The sequence below is a fragment of the Solenopsis invicta genome, chromosome 3 (assembly GCF_016802725.1).
Source record: "Solenopsis invicta isolate M01_SB chromosome 3, UNIL_Sinv_3.0, whole genome shotgun sequence".
NCBI classification, from domain to species: Eukaryota; Metazoa; Arthropoda; class Insecta; order Hymenoptera; family Formicidae; genus Solenopsis; species Solenopsis invicta.
The window spans coordinates 11,107,803-11,128,061 of record NC_052666.1 but is presented as its reverse complement, the minus strand read 5'-3'; the positions used below and the strand labels follow the sequence as shown (position 1 = coordinate 11,128,061).

General features: G+C 43.8%; 1 protein-coding gene across 1 annotated transcript; it reads left to right on the top strand.

Moving 5' to 3' along the window:
• Nucleotides 1-11,860: 11,860 nt before the first annotated feature.
• Nucleotides 11,861-17,029, top strand: LOC120357383. The gene has a single exon (XM_039447563.1). It carries the CDS (start codon nt 11,861-11,863, stop codon nt 17,027-17,029), a length of 5,169 nt encoding a protein of 1,722 aa, XP_039303497.1.
• Nucleotides 17,030-20,259: the final 3,230 nt, after the last annotated feature.

Genomic DNA, 20,259 nt, shown 5'->3' with positions numbered 1-20,259 from the left:
TTCCAAAAAAGCTATCGTCGAGACTTTCGACGAGGTGGAGGTCGAGGCGGTCGAGGAGGGTCCAGAAATATTATTATATATAATTCTTAAGAAAAATGGAGTTCAATGAATAGAAAAAAAATAAATAAATAAATTTTAACAAACAAAAATAAATATTATCACATTTTTTTAACCTTCTGTCGTTTTGTAATAATCTTCTTGGAAAGTATTAGTGATTTTTATCTAGTCTCTATGCTAAAACCATTAAGCCTAAATGAGAAATTGTTCAAAAATCCACTTTTTCTTTAAAATAATCATATCTCCACAACAAAAAACTTTTAAGGACTTTTAAAGTACGGTGTTTTAAAGCTAAAGATTCATACTTAAAAAAAAATTATGGTACTGTTATTCCTTTCAAAAAGTATAATTGTCCAACAAGGAGAATATGAGATATTTTAAGAGGAGATTTCAATCTTTTTTACGCTATAGTAAGCGTCAAGATAGGCGTAAGCATGACAATAAAAATCTGTTTTTGTTTAAATAAACGCGCTTTAACGCTGATTCAGTATGGAGCACGTTCAACGGAGTGAAGGCATTAAAGAAACGCTACGTTCACCATGATCGGGTAGCGGAGTTCTCTCGCCTAACAACACGATTGTTTACTTTCAATCTGTCTCTGTTTCTAACAGCGGGCATAAAAACTCATTTTTCTAATTAGTTGAAAATTGATATTCGCTATAAAATTGTTCTTTCTGTGCGTGCACGTGGTGAGAAGAGCGATTTAATAGTGAATTTAGAGAAGAGGGCCAGAAGGCGGACTTCGAGCCAGTCGATTTACGTTTGATTGTGGCCTTTTTCGATATCAGGTTAGTGTATTATTAAAAAAAAGTTGATTATTACATATTATTGCGTGTTTAATTTATTATTTAAAAAAAAGTCGATTATTAAATATTATTTCGTCGTGAATTTATTATTAAAAAAAGCTGACTATTAAATGTTATTGCGTTATTAATTTATTATTTAAAAAAACCGATTATTAAATATTACTGCGTCGTGAATTTATTATTAAAAAAAACTGATTATTAAATATTATTGCGTTGGCAGACTTTGTGTAAATTTCTTTCAGTGGTGGTCTCAAAAACAAGATCTTTTCAAACAGTTTTCTTCCATTTGTTTTTTTTATTATCAGTATATAAAATTTGAGCAGCAATGAAAACGTACGGAGAATTGATTACAATTGATGCTATTTCTGACGCTATTGTACAAGTATATAATAAATACGATAATAATTGTTATAATTTCGTTAAGCGTTTGCAACATCACTCTTCTAAATATTTATGGTTGGATGTTTGCAGTAACATTATAGGTAATGGTGATAAGCGTACAGTCGAAAAATATCACAGAAAATGTAAAGACATTTTTAGAAAATATACGAATAGCATTATAAGCATCATTGAGAGTACCAAAACTCCATAATGTATATTCACCTGTTCAATATGTAGAAAAAACGAAAAACGCAACATCCTCAGATGTGTCTAAAAATGATAACGATGTTGATTTTCTGCACATTAATGTGAATAAAGAAGAAACACCAATTGAAATATTTTCACAATATCATCGAGGAACATATATCATCAATTGTTACAGACGATCAATCTCTTCGTTCTGATGAACAAATGATAATTGAAGATGATCATGATTCAACATTAAGTAGTCAATTCTCTTTGCGTATAAAAGATATTGTGATTAATGAAAGTTCATTATCAAACGTGTCCGCGGAATATTCTGAGCGGTTATCTCCGAATGTCTCTCTTGAAAAAAAAATTATTGGTAGAGAGAAGAAAGAGAAGAAATGTTCAATACGCGGAAGCTCCTTTATTCTATCTAAACATTTTTGGGAAGAATTCTGGGTTGGTAACGGTGAACCTTTACGAAAGGGTTGGGTAGACGCTTTTAATACCGAATTTGAAAAAAAAATCCTCTCTGCGTTTTAGCCATCTCATGGCATAAATGTAAAAATAATTTGAACAGAAGTAATTTTTTCTTTCAAGCTTCAGGGCAATGCAAACATTCAACGTGCACAAAATTTAAATTTTTCGTAACAGAAAAAATTGACATTCCCTACATTGACACAATGGTGCACGTTAATGTCAGTGGGCATGTTTCCCATGAAAAAGAACGACATCGTCGTAACATATGTGGCAAAACCAGAGCAGCGTTAGCTGATGAATTAGAAAAGCGGTCGGCAATAGTGATTAAATTAAAAATGCTTGCTAAGGCTGACAAAGAAATATTACAAGCAGGAAATTTGAACAAGTATCCGAGTTTAGATATTTTACAAAAAATATCAAGTGAAAATCGAGCAAAACATGATCTTGATAAAGATTTTGTTACATTTATGATCAAATTATATGATCAACAGCAAGAACAGATTCGAGGTGAAGTACCAAACGGTTACATACAAGAATTTTCATTAATACCGTTTTCAGTGATTCTGTTTAGTGAAAAACAAATTAAATATTTAGCTGCTAATAAATTGCGACATTTACACCTGGATTCTACTGGCTCAATTATTGCACAGCCTAAGCTTCTTCATACTGCAACTACAATTTATTATTATGTATTGCTGTTGCCAGGAAATACAGACGTCGAACCGTTGCCTATAGCAGAATTTATATCGTCAAAGCATGATATTACTGCAATTAAACATTTTTTGAATGTTTTTAATGATAATTTTAAAAGAATAACAACCAAAAGAATAAAAAAAATCGAAACAGATTTTAGTTTGGCATTAATACAGTCGGCCTGCAGAACTTTTAATGGCATTACTTTACACAGTTATATCCAGCATATGTATGAAAAATATGAAAAAAATGTACATATGAAAGAAAATGTAACAATTATACATATTATGCAGGTACACCTAGGAATTACCTCGTGGAATGAATGGACACTACACATTCCACGAGACGTTCCTTCGCAAATAAAAAATAATGATGTAGGAGGAAATTGTGGAGTGCATGTATGCACATGGGCATACATAATTGCTTCCGGTTCTTACACACAATTTACCGAAGACGATATGAATGTGGCACGTAAAGGCATAGCAAGCTATTTAGCAAACTCAGTTTCTGACAAACGTACAGAAAATAAAGCAACAAAATTTCGACATTTAATTTTATCGAATAATGAGCAACAATTAACAATAATTGATAACTCTGTTTTAAAATATTTGCAACAATCGGAAAGTGCTCGATTTCATTTTATAAATATATTTGAATTTACAGCATTTTTGCATTTAATAGTACAAAATGATAAGCCACAGCCACAAACTAGACAAAAAAAAATAAATAAATACGAAAATACAAATTTGATGAAGAATAATATAAATAAAAGGGAAGAATACACTATGTCTACAAAGGACACCGTGTTTATGAGAAATATGTATACTGAAAACACTATGTCTACAAAGGACACCGTGTTTATGAGAAATATGTATACTGAAAACACTATGTCTACTGTGGCGAACCAAAATCCGCCACCAACATACGCGCGCGCGCGAGCGCGCAGGCAAGCCGCGGGCGCCAGCGTGGGCGCGAGCGCCGGCGCTAGTTCAGGCGCCGCCGCTAGGCGGCCGCTTTCTCGGGAGTCAAATGCATCCACCGAGCGCATATAATACGCGACCGCAACCCGTCAAGCACGCATCCTCCGATCGAGGCTGAGCTCCTGTTGGGCCCTTCGATCTCGAGAATCGTCACCTGAGGTGCGCTCCTTTACGGGCCCTCGCTCTTGGTGTACCCAGAGGTGCGCTCCTTCACGGGCCCTCTCCCTTGGTATAACCCGAGGTGCGCTCCTGCACGGGCCCTCGCTCTTGGTGTAACACGAGGTGCGCTCCCTCCAGGGCCCTCAATCTTTTGGTCGAAGAGCTTCGTGGCACGTCAAACTGCCTCGTCGACGTCTCCGACGGGACCGTCCCGGTCCTTACCCGCACCCGGACTGTCCGGGGTGCGTCTGTCCTGACGAGTGCCAGGGAGTTCCCATACTCGACCCAGGCGTAGCGTTCCTTCCTTGGGAGCTGAGGCATATAGAGGTACCACGTCACTACGACCCTCGCCGCCGGTGTACCGTAACAAGGAGTCAGGGGACCCAAACGTCGCCAACCGCTTCGACCACGTCCAGCGGTACCCAGACGTCCCCTGCGCCTGCAACGAGCACTCCGCCGAAACTCAGAAGCGTCGTCGTCGTCCCAGTCGCTCCTTCGCCGCGTTCTCCGCGTCCTCGCACGCCAGGGCGATCTCTCCCCGCAGAAAAGCGGGAGAAAAGAAAACGGAAGGATAAACTTATAAGAAATCTATTCGGCAACTGACCGACTTTTTTAGGCGCCTCCGGGCGCCGCCTAAGCCACTACCAAAGAGAAATATACCTTTGTAACAAAGAGTTATTCTAATAAAGAACACGTGAACGTATAACGTGCAATTATTTGTGGAACCTTCTGATACCATAAGCAACCCCACAAATTGGTGACCCCGACGTGATCAAAAATCAGCACCATGACAGAGGCACATGGTAGTGGCACCAACGCAACAGAGGAACATCCACACATCCACCGAGTAGCACTCAAAATACCTCCGTTTTGGGCCGACGAGCCCGAACTATGGTTTGCTCAGCTGGAAGGCCAGTTTATGCTTGCCAAGGACACCGTGTTTATGAGAAATATGTATACTGAAAACACTATGTCTACAAAAGTCACCGTGTTTATGAGAAATATGTATACTGAAAACACTATGTCTACAAAAGACACCGTGTTTATGAGAAATATGTATACTGAAAACAATATGCTCACAAAAGACACCGTGTTTATGCGAAATATATATATTGAAATCACACTATGTCTACAAAAAAAACTTTGTCTAATAATAACAACCACAGCAGTTGCAACAAGTGCAACAACAACGGCAGCAGCAGCATCAACAATCTGTAGCAACCGCTACAGCAGGAAAAATGAAATGGTCAATTATTTGTTTAGATTATGTAACATTTATTTATAAAATATTAAATACAATATCATTAACATTTATTTGTAATAATATTGTATTGCAATATTATTACAAATAATATTAATGATATAATTCGTATTAATATTCATTTGTAATAAAATAATAATAAAATTTTTATATTATTCCTATATATTTCAGTTGGCAAACCGTCGGTGACTCGACCACTTCTGGTTTTCCGTGACTGATAACGGCTAAGAATCTTCTATTTTTATTGACATCCTGAAGATGTCACCATTTGAAATTAAAAGAAGAATTAATAATTTGTACAATACATATTAATAGAAATGCGCACTGCTCGCATTGACTCTCATTATCCTAATTTCCAATCATTAACTGTTTTAAATTTTAAGAGTCCTGAATTAATTATATGTTTAATAAAATAATTAATAATATTAATGATAATCTCTAATTTTAACATTATTCACATCGAATTATATAAAATAGTTCGTATAACTACGTTGTAGATTCAAAACTGTTTAAAAATAAATTTTACTTTTGTAATGAACAATGAGAACCGTCCCCTGGCAAATCACATTGCTATCGTATCGTACCGTTTTGTACTCTACTTAGAGAGTATCTGTGATTTTTTTCAAGTCCCTGTGCGTATGCGTATGACTTAGTTGCTAAATTGTTTATTAGTAATTTTTATTTTTATAATAAAAAATGAATGCCGTACCCGAGAATAGCACCTTGCCACCGTTTTGTACTCTCCTTGGAGAGTGTCTCTGATTTTTTTCATGTCCCTGTGCGTATGCGTATTTCGTGGTTGCAAAATTGTTTAAAAATAATTTTTATTTTTTTAATGAAAAATGAGTGCCGTCCCCGGGAAGAGCACCTAGCCACCGTTTTGTACTCTCCTTGGAGAGTGTCTCTGATTTTTTTCATGTGTCTGTGCGTATGCGTACGTCGTGGCTGCTAAGTTGTTTATAATTAATTTTTATTTTTTTAATGAAAAATGGGTGCCGTCCCCGGGAAGAGCACCTTGCCACCGTTTTGTACTCTCCTTGGAGAGTGTCTCTAATTTTTTTCATGTCCCTGTGCGTATGCGTACGTCGTGGCTGCTAAGTTGTTTATAATTAATTTTTATTTTTTTAATGAAAAATGGGTGCCGTCCCCGGGAAGAGCACCTTTCCATTGTCTTGTACTCTATTTATAGAGTATCTGTGATTCTTTTCATGTCTCTACGCGTTTGCGTACGATGTATGTGCATTTTAATGTTTTTTAATTCCGGGGATACTCAGCACCCTATTCGCCCCTGGCGACCGTCTTCTGGCTGCTAGGTCTGGCTGCCAGTTTCAGCTTCATTTGTATAAAGATTAAGTAAATTGATTAATAATAGATTATCACGAATTAATTGTTCAAATTAAATATTAATTTTATAATACTAAATATGTTAGGAAGTATTATTTTTTAATCAAGTTGGAGTTAATCTTTGTTCAAGTTAATATATTGATTTTACAATATCCATCAAATTAATTCGCAGAGGAATTTCAATAATTGAAATAGTTTTCAAAATTTTACCACTATTCTTGCATGACTTTTACACGTTTCCAATCAGCACAAAATATTTTTTTTAATGTTTTTAAAAACATTTTTTAGAAAATTTATGAAAACATAAAAAAATGGGTTAAGTGCCCCTTTTTTCATTACAATAATGTTTGTTTAACATTAAAAAAAAATGTTTATTTAACGTAAAAAAATGTTCTTTTTTAATCCAATGAGCAAAACAATATTTAAAAAAAAACATTTTTCTGCAACGGAAAAATTATTCGAAAATGTTAAAAGTAATGGAATCGTGTCTTTTTAACATTATAAAATATTGTTGTTTTAATATTGAGGTTTGACAAGGAATTTTACTTTGAAAATTTCCAAGCGGTCACCCATCCAAGTCGTAACCGCGATGAACGATACTTGTCCTCTGCGGCTGCTGCGAACTGATCCTTAAGATCTGAAAACATGTGCTAATACGTGTATATCACTGATGGATCAGATCAATATATGTTATCGAAAGACCAAACATACATACATATATATACATATTCATATATTTAAAGTATATTATTAAAAAATGGTTATTTTATATATAAACACATATAAAGTTATAATGTTTTACTGATTTCTACATATGCTATTAAAATGTTTATTTTAAACAAATTTTAAAATCAATAACAATTGAAAAATAAATAGTTTACATGATAAATAATAAACAAACATATAAAAAATTCTTACTGAAATAATTTTCTCAATTAAATAATTCACGAAAAATAAATACTTAAACAATATTAACAATATTTAAACACACCTTTAAATGCACCTTAGAAACGTTTTTAAGAAATAATTACTTTAAGTGAAAAAAAAAATTAAATTAATATTAAATTAATGTTAAATTAATGTTTTGAAATTATGGTTTCAAATAAAAAAAATTAATGTAAAACAAGTATTAAATGAACATTAAATAAATATTAAATTAATATTTTCTCTAAATCATTATATAAATATTTAATTAATGTTAAATAAACATTTAATAAGTATTTAATAAATATTATTGTTTAATGAATTGTATGAACTGTATTAACTTCAAAAATATTATTGTTTTAATGAATTGTTATAATAATGAATAATTAATATTAAATAAATATTTTATAGACATTTAAAAAATATTGTGTGTTGATTGTGTTGTTAAATAACACAAATCAAATTTCATTTTCTATATACATATAAATTTCTTTATTTTTGTTAATTTTTTAACATTATTTTTATTAAATTAAGAAACTGACAGCAGAAAAAGTTAACAAACTGACGAATTATATTTAATCACGGCAGACTAATGGGTTTAAGTGAACAAAGTTTATCTGCTCGTGAAGTGGCCCAACAATATATATGTTAAATAATAAACAAATACACATACTTTTACACATAAAAAATAAGTAAAAAAAATTAATATTAAATAAACATTTAATAAATGTTAAACAAACATATAAAAAATGCTTACTGAAATAATTTTCTCAATTAAATAATTCATGAAAAATATGGCACTTCGTCAAACGACGGTACGTTTGATGGCATTAGAATAAGTAAACATTTTGGACATCGTCATGCTCCCAAAATGCCCAAGCGAGGTTTCCACAAGATCAACATGAGGATGTTACGTTCGTACAGGACAACAGTGCTGTGCACACTTCCCACGTAACAAGAAATTGGTTCAATAATCATCCGGAGCATTTTGGACACCGTCATGGGACACCCTCAGAGTCTCCACACCCGAGAAGCCTGGAAAAGTTAGCATATCGCTTGAGATCAGCATCGTTCTTTCTTCAATTACTTTTTAATTAATTAATATATTCTTTATTACACACATTTTACAATTAACTGCGTTATTATTATTACACACAATATTTTTTTCTCAATACGTGTGTGTAAAGAAGAAAGATTGTGCAGTTAATTTTAAAATATGTGTGTACTAAAAAATAATATATTAATTATCTAAAACGTGACTAAGGAATGTTGAATACTCACATTAATAGTCAATCCAATAGCCATTCTTGTCAATTATTTGCTGTATGGGTCTGGGAGACTACTTTAACTTTGAGAAGCTATAACTTTGCTTCCAATCAACATTTTTCAACAATTTTTTTTACATAACAGTTCAAAATCTCAAAAATGTGACTGCATAATCGGAATTGTTAAAAAATTATTTATTGTGAAGATATAAAAAAAAATCATTATGCAAAAATGGAAAATTATTCAAAAATCCACTTGTCCTTTAAAAAATCATATCTCCGCAACAAAAAACTTTTAAGGACTATTCAATATGACGTTTTAAAGCTAAAGAGTGATACTTTCAAAAAAAGTTATGGTGTTGTCATTTTTTTTAAAAAGTATAATTATATAATGAAGGGAATATGAGATGTTTTTGGGTGTCTAAAAATCCACTTTTCTTCAAAAGTCAATTCGCAAATTGATTCCGTGTTTCTTGTGCCATATTGACAACGGTTTGCAAGAAGAAACAAAAGACGGAACTGTTCCGTCTTTTGCTTCTTTTTCTTTTGTTTTGTTAAAAGACCCAAAATGGCACAAGAAAAACGAAAATCATTTGCAAATGAAAGTGAAGGTACGCGTGGGAGAATAGTGGGTTTAAGTGAACAAGGATTATCTGCTCGTGAAGTGGCTCAACAAGTTAGGTGCAATGTAAAAACGGTAGAATTGTGGAGACGAAAATATCGTGAACTAGGTCCTGACGGACTGAAAGATCACAGAAAACAGAATAGACACCCAAAAAAACGACCCCGGAACAGGACGCGCAGATAATAAACGTTGTTGCGAAAAATCCATTTAAAGGAGCTGAACATGTCATCCCGGAAATTGGAATCGATATTTCGAAAGCGACCGTAATCCGACGATTGAAAACAGCTGGGTTGATCTCGTGTCGTTCGACCAAGAAATGCGTGCTAAATGAAGAACATCGCCGAGAACGATTAGCCTTTGCCCATCGACACTTAAATAAGCCCTAAAAAGAATGAGATAAATGGATTTGGACGAAAAGGTAAACTTATTTTCTTTTTCTTTTTATGTTTGTTTCAATTAATAGATTGCACGTTAAAATAATTCTGGGAATATTGAATATCTCAAATAATAATTGCATTTTTTACAATTGTAGGTCTTCTCTTCTGCTGAGGATGGTAGACTGCGAGTTTAGAGGACTAGAGGCGCAAGACTCGAGCCACAATATGTCGTGCAAGAGCGACATAGTGGCAGAATCTCTTGCAGTTTTTGGGGCTGCATGAGTGCTGCTGGTGTAATGGCACTGCATCAAACTACGGCACGGATGACGGCTGTAGAATACGTGAACATTTTAGACACAGTCATGCTCCCCAGTGCGCAAGCAAGGTTTCCATCACATAAGTATCCGAGTATTACGTTCGTACAGGACAACAGTTCTGTACACACTGCCCACCTAAGAAGAAATTGGTACAATAATCATCCCAAGGTACAAAAAATAAATTGGCCAAGAAAATCTCCAGACTTAAACCCAATTGAAAATTTATGGGCCATCATGGTGAGGGAATGGAGGTTTGATGAATACAGAATCAGAGAAGCATTAATACAACATGTATTGGACGTTTGGAACAGGCTTCGAGACCGACCTGAGATATGCCAGAACCTGTCGACGTCGATCAGAGCAAGATTGCAGCAAGTGATTGACAAGAATGGCTATTGGATTGACTATTAATGTGAGTATTCAACATTCCTTAGTCACGTTTTAGTTAATTAATATATTATTTTTTAGTACACACATATTTTAAAATTAACTGCACAATCTTTCTTTTTTACACACGTATTGAGAAAAAAATATTGTGTGTAATAATAATAACGCAGTTAATTTTAAAATGTGTGTAATAAAGAATATATTAATTAATTAAAAAGTAATTGAGGAACGAACGATGCTGATCTCAAGCGATATGCTAACTTTTCCAGGATTCTCGGGTGTGGAGACTCTGAGGGTGTCCCATGACGGTGTCCAAAATGCTCAGGATGATTATTGAACCAATTTCTTGTTACGTGGGAAGTGTGCACAGCACTGTTGTCCTATACGAACGTAACATTCTCATGTTGATCTTGTGGAAACCTCGCTTGGGCACTTGGGAGCATGACGATATCCAAAATGTTTACTTATTCTAATGCCGTCAAACGTACCGTCGTTTGACGAAGTGCCATATTTTTCATGAATTATTTAATTGAGAAAATTATTTCAGTAAGCATTTTTTATATGTTTGTTTAACATTTATTAAATGTTTATTTAATATTAATTTTTTTACTTATTTTTTATGTGTAAAAGTATGTGTATTTGTTTATTATTTAACATATATATTGTTGGGCCACTTCACGAGCAAATAAACTTTGTTCACTTAAACCCATTAGTCTGCCGTGCTTAAATATAATTCGTCAGTTTGTTAACTTTTTCTGCTGTCAGTTTCTTAATTTAATAAAAATAATGTTAAAAAATTAACAAAAATAAAGAAATTTATATGTATATAAAAAATGAAATTTGATTTGTGTTATTTAACAACATAATCAACACACAATATTTTTTAAATGTCTTTAAAATATTTATTTAATATTAATTATTCATTATTATAACAATTCATTATAACAATAATATTTATGAAGTAAATACAGTTCATACAATTCATTAAACAATAATATTTATTAAATACTTATTAAATGTTTATGTTCGGAGCGGCGCGCGGGAAAGGAACGCTTTCGCGTGCTGTGTTTCCCGCTCGCGACGAACCGCTGTTCGCGAGCGAGCGCGCGAGCGCGCGGGAGCACGGCCGTTGTCAAACGGCAGTCAAACGGTCGTTCGAGAAATCGAGCGGCCGCTTCCAATGCAAATAAACATGTTTTCGTCAAACTCTGAGGATCCTTCTAGAAGGATCCGGAACAATGGGATTGTTGTTATCTGTCAGTTTCCCGCCGAATCTTTCTAGAAGGTTCCGATCGCCTTTATAAGGCGCGCGTGCTTGGGAGCAGCAGATGTCTTTTGCGCGCTCTCGAGTCATCAAGTAATCGCACGTAGAATATCGGACGCGAGCGAACTCTCATTGTCGACCCGGACCTTCATACGGACTTCTCTATTCGACTGACGCGTAACTCTCGTCATTCAGTGTATTTGCCGCGCTCACTCGCGAATGCTCGCTGCTCTCGCGCACATTAGCTGGTCCTTCGAGCCGGATTTTTCTCGCCAGTGCCGGAGTAAAAAGTGAGTGCTGTGAAGGTGAAGTGCGTCGCATTGCCTGCGGTCAAGACCACGCGAGAGAGACAAGATGAGCAATCCATTAGAAGATCTGGTGCAGGCGCAGCATGATCTGTATGGGCTTCTGGCCCGCTCCTACGACAATATGATGAAGTCGGGAGCTGCCAAGGTCACGATCGGCTTATTGGAGGCTCGCCTCCAGACTCTGGAGGGTTACTGGGCGAAGTTCATGAGTCGACATGAACAACTCCTCCTGGAGTACGGCAAGGAGCTCGCGAAGCACGACTACATCAAGGAAGATCTGATGCTCAAGGCCGACATCGCCTACCACACGCAAAAGGGTCAGTACCTGGAGGACCTGAGTGTGATGCGTGGTCCCGAGAACGTTCCGGGCGTCGCTGCCGCTGCCGCTGTCGCGGTCGCGGCACCTGTCGCGGCGAAGTTGCCGCGCATCGCAATCCCGCAGTTCTCCGGGAAGTACGAGGACTGGCCGGCTTTCCGCGACCTTTTTGTGTCTCTGGTCGTCATCAACCATGCGGTTACGCCAGTGGAGAAACTCCACTACTTAAAGACAAGCCTCAAGGGCGAGGCCGAGCAGGTGGCACGACAGCTTCCGACGACGGGCGCTAACTTTGAACGCACTTGGCGGGCGCTGATCGCCCATTATGAGAACAGGCGCCTCCTGGTGCGGGCTTACATCGCGCGACTGCTGGCGCTGCCTAAAATGAAGGGTGAGTCCGCGTCAGATTTACGTAAAATCTACCATTGCGTGCATACGACCGTCGGTGCTCTGGAGGGGATCGGACGGCCCTTAACGCAAAGTGACGACCTGGCCGTCCAGCTGATCACGGAGCTCCTCGATCCGGTATCGCGGCGCGAGTGGGAGACGGAGCTCAGTAAGACTACGGAGCCTCCGTCTCTCGAGGAGATCCTGGAGTTCGTCAGCCAGCGAATGCGAACTCTCGAATCGTTGGCGCCTTCCAAGTGCGATGCTAGCTCGGCGAAAGCTAGCTCGGGTTCGTCGAGGCAAAGGAACTCCTTACAGACGAGCAAACCGGGAAGCCAGCGAGGACGCTGCTTCTTGTGCAGTAAGGAGCACTACCTGCGTCAGTGCGAAACGTATCTCGGCAAGTCGGCCGTCGAGCGCAGGCAATACGTCGACGCGAGTGCATTGTGCGTGAACTGCCTTGGTAAGCACAAGCTTACCGAGTGCCCGTCGCGGACGTCTTGTTTGTCTTGCGGAGCGCGACATCATTCGTCCTTGCACGACGCCTTCACCGCAGTCGCGGCGGTGACGTCCCATCTCGCGAGGCCGCAGCCGACGGTCCCGATGGCCGTGCTGCTGGCTACCGCGCGCGTTCGAGTGACCGATCGCCACGGCGTCGATCACGTCGCGCGGGCATTGGTCGATCAAGGATCGGAGTCGTCGCTGGTGTCGGAGTCCCTGGCACAGCGTCTCCGATTGCCGCGTTCGGCGTCGTCAGTAGAAGTGTACGGAGTGGGGGGCGTGCGGACAGGCGTAACGCGCGGCCTTGTCACTCTGCGTGTCTCGCCTCGTGACGGCGGCTCACCGATGTCAATTTCGGCGTACGTCTTCCCGCGACTGACGCTATACGACAGCGGCGTGCGTGCAGACCCTAGCGTCTGGTCGCATCTCCGGGGACTGACTCTCGCTGACCCGGATTTCCTGGCCGCGGATCCGGTGGAGATCCTCCTCGGAGCCGACGTCTACGCGTCCATCCTCCAATCTGGGCTGAGGAAGGGTGGTCGCGGTCAACCTGCAGCGCAGAGGACTTCATTGGGATGGATACTCTCGGGGCCAGTCGGCTCTGCTGAGCCTCCCGCCCGAGCCCTCACCCTGCAGTGCAGAGTCGACGAGGAGCTCACCAGTCTAGTGAGGGGCTTCTGGCAGCAGGAGGAGCTGCCCGCCAGTCCCTCACCCCTCACCCCAGCTGACCAGGAGTGCGAGGATGTCTTTCGACGCTCACACCGCCGACGGGAGGACGGTCGCTACGTCGTGCGACTCCCGGTGATTGAGCCGCTGCCGGATTTAGCAACGACGAGGCGCGCGGCCTTGCGCGCCCTTACCAGTATGGAGAGGCGACTCGCTCGCGACGACCGATTGAGCGAATTGTACGTTGGGTTCATGCGAACCTACGAGGACCTCGGACACATGGTTCGCGCGGATGCTGCGCCTGGAGGTCGGACAAGTTACCTGCCTCACCACGGAGTCCTGCGGGAGGCAAGTTCTACTACCAAGTTGCGCGTAGTGTTCAACGGGTCCACGACGACTGCGTCTGGCAAGTCGCTGAATCGGAGCCTGCTGGTGGGCCCGAATCTGCTGCCTCCTCTCGCCGACGTCCTGCTGAAATGGCGACGACATCGCTACGTCCTCGCCACGGACGTGGAAAAAATGTTTCGCCAGATCCTGGTCCACTCAGAGGACCACAATCTCCAGCGCATCCTTTGGCGGTGCAGCACCCGGGATGAGGTGGCGGAGTTCTGCTTGACGACCGTGACATACGGTCTAGCGTGTGCGCCTTTCCTGGCCATGCGCACTCTGCGCCAGCTGGCCGACGACGAGGCGGAGAGCTATCCCCTGGGATCCCGCGCTCTCCGCGAGGACGCCTACATGGATGACGTCCTGACGGGCGCACCGACCAAGAAGGAGGCTATCGAGCTCCGGCGACAGCTGACCGACTTGTGTATGGCGGGCGGCTTCCCCCTACGCAAGTGGTCCGCGAACGAGTCGGAGATCCTGGCGGAGGTCCCGGTGGAACATCGTATGCAGCAGGAGCTGCGAGACTGGAGGCCGCACGAGACGCACGGGACGCTGGGATTGCGGTGGCATCCCGCCACTGACGAATTCTCCTTCGCCATTCCGGCGAGATCATTGACGACGGTAAGCAAGCGGACGGTTCTCGCCTTTACAGCACGCCTGTTTGATCCTCTCGGCTGGCTGGCGCCGGCCGTGGTGAGGGCCAAGATCGCGTTCCAGTCGACTTGGTTGTTAGGCCTCGGGTGGGACGATCCTCTCGATGGAGCGGCCGAGCGACTCTGGCGCTCCTATGAGGACGAGCTACCGCTGCTGGAGAGCGTTCGAGTTCCAAGGATGCTGGAGACCTGTCCGGCGCGCGGCGACGCTGAACTTCACGGGTTTGCGGACGCCTCCGAGCGCGCCTACGCCGCCGTACTCTACTTGCGGACGGGACTCGGCGACTCCTGGAGGACCTGTCTGGTCGCCGCCCGGACGAAGGTGGCGCCTATCAAGCCAGTGACGTTGCCCCGGTTGGAGTTGTGCGCGGCTGCACTTCTGGCGAGGCTCACATCCCATGTTCGCTCCACTCTCGGCCTCGGGCAGGCGCCCGCACACCTGTGGTCGGATTCAACGGTCGCCCTGGGATGGATCCGCGGTCACCCGACGCGGTGGAAGACCTTTGTGTCAAACCGCGTCGCTGAGATCCAGACCCAGGTCGCTGACGCGCAGTGGCACCACGTGCCTGGCCTGGACAACCCGGCGGACTGTGCCTCCCGTGGACTTCCACCGGGAGAGCTGGTGGCGCATCCTCTCTGGTGGCGGGGTCCCCCATGGCTCCGGGCGGAGTCATCTTCATGGCCTACTGCCGGGCCGCTTCCGGACGACAAGGACTTGCCGGAGGAAAGACTTCAGGCGCACGCCGTCAAGGCTGCGCCTGTTCCAGTGGAGGAGCCTGAGGAGCTGCTACGGTTCTCGTTGCTGAGCCGACTGCTGCGAGTGACGGCATGGTGCCGACGCTGGTGGTATAGGCAGCGGGTTCCGGGAGCTGTTTTCGTGGAGATCGAGGGGAATCAGGTTGACGTGCTGACGACGCCCGAGCTGGAGGAGGCGAGGACGACCTGGATCCGGCGGGTCCAGCTTGAACACTACCGAAGCGAGCTAGTTGCCCTTCAGAGATCTCTTCCTCTTCCGTCTTCCAGTTCCCTCTCGCGCTTGACCCCCTTTTGCGATTCTCAGGGTCTTCTCCGAGTTGGTGGCCGATTGAGGCACGCGCTCCTCGCCTATGACGAGCGACACCCCGTGCTTCTTCCTGGCGGATCTCACTTCACCCGGTTGGTGGTGGAGGCATGTCACCTGCGAGCTCTGCACGGTGGAGTCCAGACGACGATGGGGGTGGTCCGCCAGCGCTACTGGATTCCTCGAGGACGAGCGGTGATTAAGCGTTGGTTGCACCGTTGTGTCAGGTGCGTGCGATGGCGGGCGGACGTTCCTCAGCAACTGATGGGCAGTCTTCCGCGGGAGCGGGTGACTCCAGGGAGGCCCTTCCTCGACACCGGTGTGGACTATGCCGGGCCGATCCTGCTCCGAGCGACCAAGGGGCGAGGACATCGAGCGTACAAGGCATTTGTCGCGGTCTTCGTGTGCCTTGCCACTCGGGCCGTTCACCTGGAGGCAGTGTCCGACTACTCCGCCGATGCCTTCTTGGCGGCCTTGCGTCGGTTCGTGTCCCGCCGGGGCCTCTGCCGGACCCTTCGAAGCGATTGCGGTACCAACTTCGTCGGCGCCGACGCCCAGTTAAGAGCTTTCTTTGCAGCGAGCAGTCCGGACTTAGGCCGAGTCGTCGGGCAGCTTGCGAGCGAGCAAATTCAGTGGCGGTTCAACCCGCCGTCGGCGCCGCACTTTGGCGGCATTTGGGAAGCCGCGGTCAAATCGCTTAAGCACCACCTGCGACGAGTGTTGGGTGACTCGACTCTGACATTCGAGGAAATGAGCACCCTCCTCGCCCAGGTGGAAGCTTGTTTAAACTCGCGCCCGCTCCAAGCCTTGTCCGACGATCCGGAGGATCTCGCTGCGCTCACGCCGGGACATTTTCTGGTGGGATCCGCGTTGACCGCCGTGCCGGAGCCCTCGCTGCGGGAGCTGCCTGTGAACCGACTCACACGATGGCAGCTTCTGCAGCAAATGCGGGATCATTTCTGGGAGAGATGGTCCCGCGAATACCTGCACTCCCTCATCCACCGACCGAAGTGGTTGAAGGGAGTCGGTGATTTTAGCGTCGGACGCTTATGTCTTATCAGGCATGAAAATACGCCGCCGGCGCGATGGCCACTTGCGCGCATCGTCAGAGTGCATCGCGGGGAAGACGGACAGATTCGCGTTGTCACTGTCCGTACCGCGGCCTCAGAATTTACTCGACCGATCGTAAAACTTATTTTGCTGCCGGTCAGCGAGAACGAGGCGAGCGAGGAGACCCTCGACTAGCGACGCGCGCCGTTTCATTATCATTATGAGCTCTTGTCTGTAAATATAATTAAAATTTTTCGTTTGTCAAAATTTCATAGGGCATCCGACTCATTGTCAGCCTGAACATATCGCCCAATCTCGGGCGAGGCGGGCGGGAATGTTCGGAGCGGCGCGCGGGAAAGGAACGCTTTCGCGTGCTGTGTTTCCCGCTCGCGACGAACCGCTGTTCGCGAGCGAGCGCGCGAGCGCGCGGGAGCACGGCCGTTGTCAAACGGCAGTCAAACGGTCGTTCGAGAAATCGAGCGGCCGCTTCCAATGCAAATAAACATGTTTTCGTCAAACTCTGAGGATCCTTCTAGAAGGATCCGGAACAATGGGATTGTTGTTATCTGTCAGTTTCCCGCCGAATCTTTCTAGAAGGTTCCGATCGCCTTTATAAGGCGCGCGTGCTTGGGAGCAGCAGATGTCTTTTGCGCGCTCTCGAGTCATCAAGTAATCGCACGTAGAATATCGGACGCGAGCGAACTCTCATTGTCGACCCGGACCTTCATACGGACTTCTCTATTCGACTGACGCGTAACTCTCGTCATTCAGTGTATTTGCCGCGCTCACTCGCGAATGCTCGCTGCTCTCGCGCACAGTTTATTTAACATTAATTAAATATTTATGTAATGATTTAGAGAAAATATTAATTTAATATTTATTTAACGTTCATTTAATATTTGTTTTACATTAATTTTTTTTATTTGAAACCATAATTTCAAAACATTAATTTAATATTAATTTAATATTTTTTTTCACTTAAAGTAATTATTTTTAAAAACGTTTTTAAAGTGTGTTTAAAGGTTAATATTGTTTAAGTATTTATTTTTCGTTAATTATTTAATTGAGAAAATTATTTCAGTAAGAATTTTTTATATGTTTGTTTAATATTTATTAAATGTTTATTTAATATTAATTTTTTTACTTATTTTTTATGTACAAAATTATATGTGTTTGTTTATTATTTATCATATAAACTATTTATTTTTCAATTGTTATTGATTTTAAAATTTGGTTAAAAAAAACATTTTAATAGCGTATGTAGAAATCAGTAAAACATTATAACTTTATATATGTTGTCACGTATTTTTATCCCACGCCGGAGAGCAGCGGCGGAATACGCGATCAAACACCGGAATTACGCGCGAGACACGCGTGAGCGACGATATAACCAATAGATACCACCAATCGCGAATTTGGGCGCCAGACGCGATTATACCGGTCGCGTCGCCGGGTACACTATTTAACGCTAGACGCGGGTGCACACCACGCGATAGCTTCTCAGAACGAAACACGAAATCGTCGCTCGCACGCGGCCAGCTAGCTCCTCTAACCGGCAGAGGGGCGGGGTAGCGGAGACAGGGACGAAGCGGCTCTCTTACTGGAGGAGACGGGTAGGCGAGAAATCAAGCAAGATCAGGCCGATATAACAGACAGAAATAACATGTATTGTAGCATATGACAGAGACAGAGTAGAGCCAAACGCGAAGGAATTATCAGTCGAAGCAAGCAAAAAACGGAAAAGATGAAGAGAGTTGACGAAAACGAATAAGCGGAACGCGAAAATTTTCTTAAATACTACAATGCTTACGCTAGCGGCGCGAACAACGGCGGTTGGTCCCGCGCGGAACGAGACAGCCAATCACGCGCGCTCGGAACAGCGCGGCGAGAACACACTCGTCGAACTTTCGCTAACGGACAGTAATTAACGCAAAAGCAATACAACCAAAGATACCCGGTGACGGCAATGCCGTCGTCGCGGTCACGATGCACAATTCTCTCGAAAACGCGCGACACGACAACGCACCGATAACGCGGGCGGTCGTTTGATCACGGCCGTAACACGACTCGCGCACGTGCGCGAGAGCTTTGCGGCTTCCCGGGAAGCCGGTCGTCCGCGAGCTTCTACGGCGGGACAGCCAACGTACACGCGGCAGCCGACAGCTGGGTGCCTCGACAAGGTCTCACGCTTGAGGTGGAGAGCCGACCAAACACTAAAAAGGTGCGTTCTATCGTCACGCGGCGGACGCACCTGCACACTAACCCAATGGCTCCACCTCAGAGCGCGAGTCAGCCGGCACCAGCAGCTCGTGGCTTTACACCGTCTCTAGAGGGTCACCTCGACGACGATCCTGTCCTCCGTTGGTACCGTGGACGTCTCCGCAGGGATCGCCAGGCCGGGCACAGTTCCGATAGCCACAATCCGGTAGCTCGCTCGCCGATAACACTCGCTCGGATTCGTCCCGCACGCGCTCAGTTCGCCGGGTCGCAGGCAAAAGCCGAGAGGATCGCGCTCGATACGCGATCGATGAGCGCTACCCCTCCTACAGGGTGCGCGATATCCTTGCGCCTAGCGGCGCGGCCTATCAGCGGCCGCCCTTATCTAGCCGTGACGTCACGGCAGCGCAGTGTCGAGTCTCCGCAGGTGTCGTGCGGTCCCCGTCGGCATCCGATGTCCTCGTCGCTCTCGTCGTCCTCGCGGACGACAGCAGCAGAGATTTCCCGCGACGATTCTTCGCCGCTACCCTTCTCGACGGACAGCCGGCATTCGACGGCACTTGTCCTGGCCATTCGTCCGCCCTGGCCTGTACCTCGGCTGCGCCAATTGCGAGCCTCTTTTGCGTGGCGCATATCTGTCACCACGTCGAGTCTCGTCCTTCTCTCCGCCGTCGGTTTTCCGTGCGCCGGCCCTGGACGATCGCCTTCTCCTTGTCCTGCTGCTGCCCATCCTCCTCGCTGCTGCTGGTCCTTAGGCGACGTTTGTCGAGGTGCCCGCGGATACATGAAATAAGCCGCGAATAAATAAATGAAATCAATACGCGCCGCAGTCCCGCCGGAGATTTCGCTCTCTCGCTAAGTGCCCGACCCGGTCTTACGCGCCTCCTTGCGCTCTGCTCAGGCGGAGGACGAAGTGGCGAGGCAGATAAAACTGCCACGTCACAGTGTTTATATATAAAATAACAATTTTTTAATAATATACTTTAAATATATATATATATATATATATATATATATATATTTAAAGTATATTATTAATATATATATGCAGGTGTTGAGCCTAAGCTAACACCAGTGCATAGCAACAAAAACGATTTCGTTGCTATGCATATATTCGCTAAACGCGAAAGCAACGGATCGTCTTTCGAAACTTTCTCTCGAAAGACGTGCAGAAAACGCAAGAGCTATGGAAAGCGCGGATCGTCTTT

Coding starts and splice junctions, on each gene's coding strand:
- LOC120357383 (XM_039447563.1), top strand. CDS start 11,861: ATGAGCAATCCATTAGAAGATCTGGTGCAGGCGCAGCATGATCTGTAT.